The sequence below is a fragment of the Salmo salar genome, chromosome ssa08 (assembly GCF_905237065.1).
Source record: "Salmo salar chromosome ssa08, Ssal_v3.1, whole genome shotgun sequence".
In the NCBI taxonomy this organism is placed as follows: Eukaryota; Metazoa; Chordata; class Actinopteri; order Salmoniformes; family Salmonidae; genus Salmo; species Salmo salar.
Genome location: NC_059449.1, coordinates 19,507,594 through 19,520,605, shown reverse-complemented (window position 1 = coordinate 19,520,605; position 13,012 = coordinate 19,507,594). Strand labels below are relative to the sequence as shown.

Sequence of the window (13,012 nt, the reverse complement as noted above, 5' to 3'; positions counted from 1 at the left end):
GAATTGTGAACCTTTCTGCAGATGCATTCATATCATATCTAATTCAATACATTTGAATTTATCTGTTCATAAAAAGTCAATTTTCTTTCTCTCAATCTTTCATTTACATAGGTCAGGGTTGAGCTGGGCTGGACCAAGAGTGTAAAAGGTTACCGCTGGTGAAAAGTCAGTGATAAAAATATATTCACTGGGCAAAAACTGGTTGAATCAACTTTGTTTCCACGTCATTTCAACCCCAAAAAATCTATGTGATGACATTGAATCAATGTGGAAAACTGATTGGATTTTCAAAAAGTCATCAACATAAGGGCATTTAGTCTTTTTTTCACCAAACTTTTAACCTAAATCCAATGACATTGTGTCTTTTTTTGTTGATTTCATGTTAATTGACAACTGAACCAAATGTTAATCAAAACTAGACGTCAGTCTGGGCCCAGTGGGATGTTAGTCTGTCAGCCCGATCTACTTTGACATCTTCCTCTCTCTTTCCCAACTTTCTCCCCTCCTCTGGCTCTCTCGCTCTATTCCTGACACAGGCCTGATGAGCTGGACTCAGGTACAGAATAGACAGATAGCACCAGTCAGCCGGCCAGATAGTAACAGATGGGTCCGGTTTATCTCGTGCCAATTCACTCTCTGGATGGCACACATACACAATCCATGTCTCAATTGTCTCAATGCTAAAAACTACTTATTTAGCCTGTCTCCTCCCCTTCATCGACACTGATTGAAGTGGATTTAACAGGTGACATCAATAAGGGTATTTAGGGTCAAGAAGCACCATGGAATTCTTTGAAAAATATGATTTATTGATGGAATTATAGGATTTAAAGAACAAACAGCAACAGCCATTGGTGAAATTGGTACAAAAGAACAGACAGTTTTTCAGTGTCACAGTACAATTTCTGCTATAACTTTAGTGTGAGGCACACAGTATTATTAGAACACAACCATGATCAACCTTAACAGTCAATGTGAGTGATGCTGTTGGCATTTTAAGAAGCCAAGAAAACGTAACAATCCTTGTAGATAATGTAAATACGAACCACGTTGTATTGTAGACGTATGAGACCAGGGTAAACATCCTGCAGACATACGACTACGTTAGAACCAATGACGTTTGAACTCATGATATTGCTATAACAGTTGTTTTCAATAGTGTTAGGTTCTAATTCTCAGAGTAAACAACTCAACAGACACTATGAAAGCTTAACCAAGTTTATTCTCCCAGAGGATCAATACAGCTGCATTAGACAAAACACGTTTCCACCAACACAAGTATATATACTCCAATTCAGATGCACTCCTCCTCCTCTCCAATCCTTCCATCTGTTATGGTTCGACAGGAAGACGAAGTGATGGGGTAATTAACCGTTGTTTCTCCCTTAAGGAGATCTGACCTGACCTCAACCCCCTTGATGCCTAATCCAAAGCTCTCTCCCCTTATCAATGCCTGCCACATGTGATCGCTTCCCTGCCCAACTCACGGCTGTCATGGTGCCTGGTACCAGACTGTGTCTCTTCTCCTCCCAGAGGATCCCTCCCATAGGATCCCTAATGGCTAACAATAGCATATCCTGACGCAATGTAAACGTTATACATTACCCTCTCTCCCTCAGTGACATGAATAAGTATATTTCATATTCTCAGAACCCAACAATAGGACTCTCTTGCTTCTGTGTCAGTTCTCAATGATGAAGCTTCTGATGTCTATTCAGATTGCTGGATTGGGAGAACCTGCGTCCGCACTGTGCACAACTGAAGGGCTTCTCCCCAGTGTGGACGTTCTGGTGCACTTGGAGCTTGCTGGGGGACACAAAGCTCTTCTCACACAAGGTGCAGGCGAACACCCGCTTTCTGGTGTGAACGACGACGTGCTGCCGCAAGTCGCTCTCATGAACAAACTTCTTATGGCAGCTCGGGCAACCGTACGGTCGTTCTATGGTGCCAGGTCTAATGTGAGTAGCAAGACTACTTGAGTGAGAGGAAGTTGTGGCGCTTGGTCTAAAATGGCTGACAGGAAGTGAGGTATGAGCTGGTTGTTGAGCTCTTCTTCCTGGTATTTCAGAGTGTCTATGGAGGCTTGCCAAAGAGCGCAAACTAGCTTTGTTGGCCTCACCTGTATTTCCTGCGTCAAGACGGGTGCTTGTATTTATCTCTGTGGGACGGAATCCGGGTGAAACCAATTGCATAGTGTTGTCTCTCATCGATTCGTGGTGTACAGGGTGAATCGTTGGTGCATTTCTGTTAAACACTCCCACTCCCTGCTTATTTCCAGTCCCATTGACCTGTGGTGTAGTAGCTGTACCCACCTGACCCCACTCAAAATCTCTATCTACCTGCTGCCCACTGGATACAGAGTCAATCACTATCACATGTTCTGATGAGGAATGGAACGACTTGGGGGTAAACCCGAGGCCGGCGTCAGATCCACTGACCTCCATAGCGGTGTTGTTGTAGTTGTTGTTGTTGCTTCTGGGGCCACTGGACTGGAAGGCGGGGTCCTCTGTGGTGGCTGCAGCCAGTTGGGTGGTTAGCTCTCTGCTGCCTTCCACTGTTCTGGCTGGGTGGCTGATCCTAGAGTCCTGGTCATCTGCTTCTCCCTCCACCTTGATGATCAGCAGGTCTGGTTCCCCTTCCTCTGTCTCTGCTGACTGCTGATGGGGTTAAGTGGGAGAGATGAGTGAGTGAGACAGAGCATACACTATCTACTGAATGGAGATATGGGCATGACATGGGATTTAGTGTAATTCATAGTAGTTGCCTTGTTGTTATTGTGTTATAATCAGTGGTGTAGTGGAGGGTAAACTCCACGTTTTGTATTTTGTGTAAAAGCCTTCATAAAGACATTGGGTAGAAGTAAAATAATACACCAATACAAATATAATTTTACATATACAGTGCATTCGGAAAGTATTCAGACCCCTTGACTTTTTCCACATTTTGTTTACGTTACAGCCTGATTCTAAAATGGATGAAATTGTTTTTCCACTCCTCAATCTACACACAATACCCCATAATGACAAAGCAAAAGCAGGTTTTTAGACATTTTTGAAAAAAAATATATATATATACACATTTATATAAGTATTCAGACCCTTTACTCAGTACTTTGTTGAAGCACCTTTACCAGCGATCACAGCACTGATTCTTGTTGGGTATGATGCTACAAGCTTGGCACACCTGTATTTGGGGAGTTTCTTCCATTCTTCTCTGCAGATCCTCTCAAGCTGTTAGGTTGGATGGGGAGCATCACTGCACAGCTATTTTCAGGTCTCTCCAGAGATGTTCAATCGGGTTCAAGTCTGGGCTCTGACTGTGCCACTCAAGGATATTCAGAGACTTGTCCCGAAGACACTCCTGTGTTGTCTTGGCTGTGTCCTGTTGGAAGGTGAACCGTCGCCCCAGTCTGAGGTCCTGAGCGCTCTGGAGCAGATTTTCATCAAGGATCTCTCTGTACTTTGCTCCGTTCATCTTTCCCTCAATCCTGACTAGTCTCCCCAGTGTCGCTGAAAAACATCCCCACAGAATGATGCTGCCACCACTATGCTTCACCGTAGGGATGGTGCCAGGTTTCCTCCAGACGTGACGCTTGGCATAAAGTCCATAGAGTTCAATCTTGGTTTCATCAGACCAGAGAATATTGGTTCTTGTGTTCTGAGAGTCCTTTAGGTGCCTTTTGGCAAACTCCAAGCGGGCTGTCATGTGCCTTTTACTGAGGAGTGGCTTCCATCTGGTCACTCTATCCTAAAGGCCTGATTGGTGGAGTGCTGCAGAGATGGTTGTCCTTCTGCAAGTTTCTCCCATCTCTAAAGAGGAACTCTGGAGCTCTGTCAGAGTGACCATCGGGTTCTTGGTCACCTCCCTGACCAAGGCCTTTCTCCCCCGATTGCTCAGTTTGGCCGCGCGGCCAGCTTTAGGAAGAGTCTTGGTGGTTCCAAACTTCTTCCATTTAAGAATGATGGAGGCCACTGTGTTCTTGGGGACCTTCAATGCTTCAGAAATGTTTTGGTACCCTTCCCCAGATCTGTCGCTCGACACAATCCTATCTCGGAGCTCTACGGATAATTCCTTCGACTTCATGACTTGGTTTTTGATCTAACACGCACTGTCAACTGTGGGACCTTATATAGACAGGTGTGTCTTAACAAATCAAGTCCAATCAATTGAATTTACCACAGGTGGACTCCAATCAAGTTGTAGAAACATCTCAAGGATGATCAATAGAAACAGGATGCACCGGAGCTCAATTTCGAGTCTCATAGCAAAGGGTCTGAATATTTTTGTTGAAGTCAGAAGTTTACATACACTTAGGTTGGAGTCATTAAAACTCGTTTTCAACCACTCCACACATTTCTTGTTAGCAAACTATAGTTTTGGCAAGTCGGTTAGGACATCTACTTTGTGCATGACACAAGTAATTTATCCAACAATTGTTTACAGACAGATTATTTCACTTACAATTCACTGTATCACAACTCCAGTGGGTCAGAAGTTTACATACACTAAGTTGACTGTGCCTTTAAACAGCTTGGAACATTCCAGAAAATGATGTCATGGCTTTATAAGCTTCTGATAGGCTAATTGACACCTTTTGTCACGTCCTGACCAGTAAAGGGGTTATTTGTTCTTATAGTTTGGTCAGGACGTGGCAGGGGGTATTTGTTGTATGTGGTTCAGGGTGTGTTTGTGTATGTGTTCATGTAGAGGGGGTATTTGGTTTATATGGTTCGGGGTGGTTGTGTATGTAGAGGGGTATTTGATTTATGTATTCCGGGGTTTTTGGGTTATCATTCTATGTTAGTTTATTTCTATGTTCTGTCTAGGCGATTGTATTTCTATGTTTTGGTAATGGGGATTGGGGCCTTCAATTGGAGGCAGCTGTCTATCGTTGCCTCTGATTGAAGGTCCTATATTTAGGAGTGTGTTTGTTTTGGGAATTGTGGGAGATTGTTTCTTGTTTAGCTGTGTGCCTGACGAGACTGTCCAGTTCGTTCGTTTTTGTATACGTTGTTTGTGTTTTCCTTCTTCACTAAAATAAAAAGAAGATGAGTATACATTTTCCCGCTGCGTTTTGGTCTACACCCTACGACACCCGTGACAGAATCTCTCACCACACTCGGACCAAGCAGCGGAGGAAGGAGCAACAGATGGACTACAAGGAGTACTGGAGTTGGGAGGACATCTTGGAGGGGAAAGGATCCTACACATGGGAGGAGATCCAAGCTGGAATGGATCGCCTGCCATGGAAACAGGTGGAGACAGCGAGGGAGGAACGTCGTAAATGGAGCGAAGAGGAACAGTTACAGAGGTACACGGTTGGCATTTAAGCCTGAGAGGCAGCCCCAGAATTTTTTTTGGGGGGGGCACACAGGAGTATTGGCTAGGTCAGGTGATAGACCGGAGCCAAATCCCCGTGCTTATTGTGGGGAACAGCGGATCAGAGGAGCACCGTACTATGCGGAAGTGCGCACAATCTCGCCTATGCGCACGAACAGTCCGGTGAAAATGATTCCAGCCCCTCGCAAGTGCCATGCTCGAGTGAGCACTCAGGCCATAGGGGTTGTATGTTCCAGACTGCCAGTAATGCTTCACGGCCCAGTACGTCCTGTTCCCGCTCCTCGCACTAGCCTTGGGGTGCGTGTCCCTAGTCTGGCGTCTCCTAAGCCAGCACCACGCACTAGGCTTCCAGTGCGTCAGCCCAGTCCAGTACGTCCTGTTCCCGCTCCTCGCACTAGCCTTGGGGTGCGTGTCCCTAGTCTGATACCTCCAGTACCAGCCCCACGCACTAGGCTTCCAGTGCATCAGCCTAGTCCAGTCCGTCCTGTTCCTGCTCCCCGCACTAGCCCTGAGGTGCGTGTCCCCAGTCTGGTACCTCCACTACCAGCACCACGCACTAGGCTTCCAGTGCGTCAGCCCAGTCCAGTACGTCCTGTTCCCGCTCCTCGCACTAGCCTTGGGGTGCGTGTCCCTAGTCTGATACCTCCAGTACCAGCCCCACGCACTAGGCTTCCAGTGCATCAGCCCAGTCCAGTACGTCCTGTTCCTGCTCCCCGCACTAGCCCTGAGGTGCGTGTGCCCAGTCTGGTACCTCCACTACCAGCCCCACGCATCAGGCTTCCAGTGCGTCAGCCCAGTCCCGAGCTTCCGATGACAGTGCCTCGTCCAGAGTGTCCGGTAACAGTGTCTCGTCCAGAACTTCCGGCAACAGTGCCTCGTCCAGAACTTCCGGCAACAGTGCCTCGTCCAGAACTTCCGGCAACAGTGCCTCGTCCAGAGTGTCCTGCAACAGTGCCTCGTCCAGAGTGTCCGGCAACAGTGCCTCGTCCAGAGTGTCCGGAACTAAGAGAGACGGCCCACTGTCCGGAACCAAGAGAGACGGCCCACTGTCCGGAACCAGGAGAGACGGCCCACTGTCCGGAACCAAGAGAGACGGCCCACTGTCCGGAACCAAGAGAGACGGCCCACTGTCCGGAACCAGGAGAGACGGCCCACTGTCCGGAACCAAGAGAGACGGCCCACTGTCCGGAACCAGGAGAGACGGCCCACTGTCCGGAACCAAGAGAGACGGCCCACTGTCCGGAACCAAGAGAGACGGCCCACTGTCCGGAACCAGGAGAGACGGCCCACTGTCCGGAACCAAGAGAGACGGCCCACTGTCCGGAACCAGGAGAGACGGTCCACTGTCCGGAACCAGGAGAGACGGCCCACTGTCCGGAACCAGGAGAGTCGTCCTACAGCCCGGAGCTCCCAGAGTCGTCCTACAGTCCGGAGCTCCCAGAGTCATCCTACAGTCCGGAGCTCCCAGAGTCGTCCTACGGCCCGGAGCTCCCAGAGTCGTCCTACGGTCCGGAGCTCCCAGAGTCGCCCTACAGTCCGGAGCTCCCAGAGTCCAGTCCAGGGTCTAGAGTGACTGGCCTCAGGCAGAGGTATGCAGTGGGGGTGGTTTGGTCAGGTAGGGGATTAAGGCCAAAGCATAATGCCACCTCCATTGTAGGAGGTTTGGGGAGGGGGGGGGGGGGGGTGTAGCACAGGAGCCGTCGGTGACCGCAGCCACCCTCCCTTCCCTCCCTTTAGTAAGGGGTTTATTTATTTATTTATTTTGTCAGGTGCATCTGGGGTCTGCACCTTTGGGGGGGGGGGGGGTACTGTCACGTCCTGACCAGTAAAAAGGTTCTTATAGTTTGGTCAGGACGTGGCAGGGGGTATTTGTTTTATGTGGTTCAGGGTGTGTTTGTGTATGTGTTCATGTAGAGGGGGTATTTGGTTTATATGGTTCGGGGTGGTTGTGTATGTAGAGGGGTATTTGATTTATGTATTCTGGGGTTTTTGGGTTGTCATTCTATGTTAGTTTATTTCTATGTTCTGTCTAGGCGTTTGTATTTCTATGTTTTGGTAATGGGGATTGGGGCCTTTAATTGGAGGCAGCTGTCGATCGTTGACTTTGATTGAAGGTCCTATATTTAGGAGTGTGTTTGTTTTGGGAATTGTGGGAGACTGTTTCTTGTTTAGCTGTGTGCCTGACGAGACTGTCCAGTCCGTTTGTTTTTGTATACGTTGTTTGTGTTTTCCTTCTTCACTAAAATAAAAAGAAGATGAGAATACATTTTCCTGCTGCGTTTTGGTCTACACCCTACGACACCCGTGACACCTTTTGAGTCAATTGGATGTGTACCTGTGGATGTATTTCAAGGCCTACCTTCAAACTCTGTGCCTCTTTGCTTGACATCATGGGAAAATCAAAAGAAAATCAGCCAAGACCTCAGGAAACAATTGTAGACCTCCACAAGTCTGGTTCATCCTTGGGAGCAATTTCCAAATGCCTGATGGTACCACGTTCATCTGTACAAGCAATAGTACGCAAGTATTAACACCATGGGACCACGCAGCCGTCATACCGCTCAGGAAGGAGACGCGTTCTGTCTCCTAGAGATGAACATACTTTGGTGCGAAAAGTGCAAATCAATCCCTGAACAACAACAAAGGAGCTTGTGAAGATGCTGGAGGAAACTATATCTATATCCATAGTAAAACAAGTCTTATATCGACATAACCTGAAAGGCCGCTCAGCAAGGAAGAAGCCACTGCTCCAAAACCGCCATAAAAAAGCCAGACTACGGTTCGCAACTGCACATGGGGACAAAGATCGTACTTTTTGGAGAAATGTCCTCTGGTCTGATGAAACAAAAATATAACTGTTAGGCCATAATGACCATTGTTATGTTTGGAGGAAAAAGGGGGAGACTTGCAAGCCGAAGAACACCATCCCAACCGTGAAGCACGGAGGTGGCAGCATTATGTTGTAGGGGTGCTTTGCTACTGGTGCACTTCACAAAATAGATGGCATCAGGAGGGGGGAAAATGATTTGGATATATTGAAGCAACATCTCAAGACATCAGTCAGGAAGTTAAAGCTTGGTCGCAAATGGGCCTTCTAAATGGACAATGACCCCAAGCATACTTCCAAAGTTGTGGCAATATGGCTTAAGGACAACAAAGTCAAGGTATTGAAGTTGTCACGACACCGACGGATGGTGGCGCCCCTCCTCGACCGGGCGGCGCTCGGCGGTCATCGTCGCCGGCCTACTAGCTGCCATCGATCCTTTTTGTTTCACTTTCTGTTGGTTAGGTCTAGGTAGGCACGCACCTGTTTTGGGTTAGTTATTAGTAGGGGGGGTTATTTAGTTTAGCGAGGTATGTCTGTGTTTGTGCGTGATTATGTTCCTTGTCAGGTTTTGTGGTTCTTGAGGAACGTGTGTTTTTCCCTCTGCCTGTGGTTGGTTTTGTGTTTTATCACCGCAGAGGTATTTATGGGCTGCGTCCCATTTTGTGACGTCAACAAGGGTTTTGGAGCGCGATACTGTTTGACGCCCTACCCTACTGTGTTTGGACTATCTTTATTTTTGTACATACGGATTAAAGTGTGTTCAAGAATTTAATGTCTCCTGCGCTTGACTCTACCTCTCCTGCTTCCTTGAGCCAGCCTTGACAGAAGTGGCCATCACAAAGCCCTGACCTCAATCACATAGAAAATTTGTGGGCAGAACTGAAAAAGTGTGTGCGAGCAAGGAGGCCTACAAACCTGACTCAGTTACACCAGCTCTGTCAGGAGGAATGGGACAAAATTCACCCAACTTATTGTGGGAAGCTTGTGGAAGGCTACCCAAAACATTTGACCCAAGTTAAACAATTTAAAGGCAATGCTACCAAATACTAATTGAATGTATGTAAACTTCTGACCCACTGGGAATGTTATGAAAGAAATAAAAGCTGAAATAAATAATTCTCTCTACTATTATTCTGACATTTCACATTCTTAAAATAAAGTGGTGATCCTAACTGACCTAAAACAGGGAATTGTTTTATAGAATTAAATGTCAGGAATTGTGAAAAACTGAGTTTAAATGTATTTGGCTAAGGTGTATGTAAACCTCCGACTTCAACTGTACGTAAACAAGGTATTTTGGTTTTTTATTTGTATTACATTTGCAAAAATTCCAAAAACCTGTTTTCGCTTTGTCATTATTGGGTATTGTGTGTAAACTGATGAGGGGGAAAAAACGATTTATTCCATTTTAGAATAAGGGAGTAATGTAACAAAATGGAAAAAGGAAAGGGGTCTGAATACCGTCCGAATGCACTGCATCTTAAAACTCTTAAGGATCTGACCCTTTTTTTTAACATTTTCGTCTAAAATGACATACCCAAATCTAACTGCCTGGAGCTCAGGACCTGAAGCAAGGATATGCATATACTTGATACCATTTGAAAGGACACACTTTGAAGTTTGTGGAAATGTGAAATGAATGTAGGAGAATATAACACATTAGATCTGGAAAAAAATAATACAAACAAATGTCACGATTTCTTCCTAAGTCGATGCCTCTCCTTGTTCGGGCGGTGTTCGGGGGTCGACGTCGCCGGTCTTCTAGCCATCGCCGATCCATTTTTCATTTGTTTTGTCTCATTTTCCCACACACCTGGTTCTCATTTCCCTCATTATGTGTTGTGTATTTAACCCTCTGTTTCCCCCATGTCTTTGTGTGGTATTGTTTATCTGTTTTCATGTATGCGCACGTTAGGCTGGTTGCGCTGGGTTATGTTCAACCCGTATTTGTATTTCGTGTTAGTTTGTGCCGTGTGCTTTTGGTTCGCCAAATAAAAGGCTCCGTTTTGCTACCAAATATCTGCTCTCCTGCGCCTGACTTCCTACAGCCCTTCACGCATACCTTGACAACAAAACAACATGCGTTTTCTATTTATTATTTTGTTTCATCATCTTTGAAATGCAAGAGAAAGGCCATAATATCATATTTTTAGTTTTGCCGCAATTTAGATTTTGTTCCCTAGATGGAAGCAGTGTGTGTGCAAGGTTTCAGATTGATCCAGTGAAGCATTACAATACCGGACAATATTTTGTATCAAGTCTGCCCACATGTGCCGAATATGGTCAACTGATACATTTTCAAGTACATAACTATAGAGAACATACAAAAAATATATGGCAATAAAAATGTTACATTTACACACTACCAGGAATGTCATACATGATGGATCATTAGCGTATACACTAACTTTCACACATCTAGATGGCCTGGCGGGGTGGGTGTGGAGCCAGAGACAGCAGGGTTTCAAACTGTAGAACCCAGTTCCTACATTTTGAATATAAAAATTGATTTTATCAAACAAAACTATGCCACATTTTTATCTCTGGGACCCTCAGGATGACAAATCAGAACAAGATTAGTGAATGTAAGTACATTATTTACCTTCAGAGGTGAATGTATCAAACCAGTTGCCGTGCTAAGTTTATAAGTCTTTTTTTCCACTGTGATAGCTACTCTAAATTGGACAGTGCAGTTAGATTAACAAGAATTTAAGCTTTCTGCCCATATAAGACATGTCTATGTCCTGGAAAGTTAGCTGTTACTTACAATTGTCATGCTAATCACATTAGCGCACATTAGCTCAACCGTCCGGGTATAGGGACACCGATCCCGTAGAGATTAAAAGACCATGTTTTCATGAATTTGATTATATACTCTTGAATCACATTCAAAAACAGCAAGGCACATGATCCAGGAACTGGATCATAAAGCTAAACCATAGCTTTTTTTACATAGGAATCTCTTGCTGCTGTGTCTAGGGCTGGCACAATTACCGTATAACCCTGTAACCGATGGCTATGGATGAAGACTGTCAAGAAAATGTAATAAACCATTTAAAATCTAAATATATTTTTTATTTTTTATTATTTTGTGGATCGAACAGCTGACAGAAAACTCGACGGCTGGGCATTTGTGAGGTTGAGTCAATTTCTGCCGTAGAATTAGGAATTAGAATACAAGAATGGACATGAAAGGTCTTATAACAGTATAAAAGGTCAGCTATTTTGTTCAGGGAGTTTGTCAACCATGGGCAGCCAGTGTGCTGCGATAAGATAGTGTAAAACAATGAATTTGAAGATTATCTGCACAGTATATTTATTAGCTAGCCAGCCAGTTTAAGTGGAATGATTTCCAATAATTGTTCAAATTAACTGCCAATATGCCAACATTCTATACAAACAGTGCAGTCAATCCACAGCCATACACTGGCTGAAATCAGTTGATGATAGGTCTTACACAAGTTGTAAATGCAATAAGTACTGATATTGTATCATATTACAACATTCCCAGCTTTCCAAGAAAACAAACACTGAGACATTTATGGTCTGTTTATATATATTTTAGAGGCTATTTAAACAGAAAGTGTATAAACCTGTATAAACTGTATTTATAATTACATGACAATATTTTAGGTTAACAATCATTATATTTCTGATATAGCACATGCCTTACTTGTATTTTTCTGCATAAGTAAAAGCAGGAAATGCATCACCTCTGCCTCTACTGCCATTCGTTCCAATTTGACCGGATTGGATTTCTTCCTGACTACAATGGCTGCCATTCTCACTCCATTCTAGAACTGAGTGTTTATGACATAGCCCCTCTAGTAATTTAATAGGATCTCTATGGTTTCTGCTGTAACATGGACTCTCCAACGTGATGAAACTTTGTTGCAACTTGCTGAAACAAGTCAGGAGCTGAGGAGAAGACAAAATGTGTGTTTTTTGCTATTCAAACGGTTATAACGGTGACCACAGTCAATTGGCTGACCAATTACCATCCAAAATTCCTTGACCGTCACCACCCTATTTGTGTCAGTTCTCAATGATGAAGCTTCTGATGTCTATTCAGATTGCTGGATTGGGAGAACCTGCGCCCGCAATGTGCACAACTGAGGGGCTTCTCCCCAGTGTGGACGTTCTGGTGCACTTGGAGCTTGCTGGGGGACACAAAGCTCTTCTCACACATTTTTTTACATTTACATTTTAGTCATTTAGCAGACGCTCTTATCCAGAGCGACTTACAAGGTGTAGACGAACACCCGCTTTCTGGTGTGGCTCACCATGTGATGCCGTAAGTCGCTCTCGTGGAGAAACTATTTATGGCAACTCGGGCAACCGTACGGTCGTTCTACAATGCCAGGTCTAAAGTGTGTGGAGTACTGGAGTGAGAGAAAGTTGTGGCGCTTGGTCTAAAATAGCCGACAGGAAGTGAAGCATGAGCTGGTTGTTGAGCTCCTCTTCCTGGTATTTCAGAGTGTCTATGAAGGCTTGCCAACGAACACCAACTAGCTTTGTTGGCCGCACCCGCATTTCCTGTGCCAAGATGCATGAATTTTTCTCTGAGGGCCGGAAGCCGGGTGAAACCAATTGCGTCGTGTTGTCTCTCATCGATTCGGTGTGAATCATTGGTGAGTTTCTGTTAAACACTCCCACTTCCTGCTTATTTCCAGTCCCATTGACCTGTGGTGTAGTAGCTGTACCCACCTGACCCCACTCAAAATCTCTATCTACCTGCTGCTCACTGGATACAGAGTCAATCACTATCACATGTTCTGATGAAGAATGGAATGACTTGGGGGAAAACCTGTGGTTTTCTAACCCTACACTTCTCATTTCTATGTC

At 45.1% G+C, this 13,012-nt stretch overlaps 1 protein-coding gene across 6 annotated transcripts in view; it reads right to left on the bottom strand.

The window, feature by feature from the left end:
* Window positions 1-788: 788 nt before the first annotated feature.
* Window positions 789-13,012, bottom strand: part of LOC106610382 (zinc finger protein 91) — a 32,921-nt gene continuing 20,697 nt past the window's right edge. For 3 of the 6 annotated variants that reach the window (XR_006770802.1, XR_006770803.1, XM_014209718.2), the window contains one exon: window positions 789-2,657. Coding sequence is in view for 3 of the 6 variants with exons in the window: in XM_014209718.2 (XP_014065193.2) it covers window positions 1,689-2,657 (969 nt within the window). In the remaining 3 variants the exon portion in view is untranslated. The remainder of the gene's footprint in view (window positions 2,658-13,012) is intronic. The other 3 variants (XR_006770801.1, XM_014209723.2, XM_014209720.2) reach the window with 3 other exon arrangements.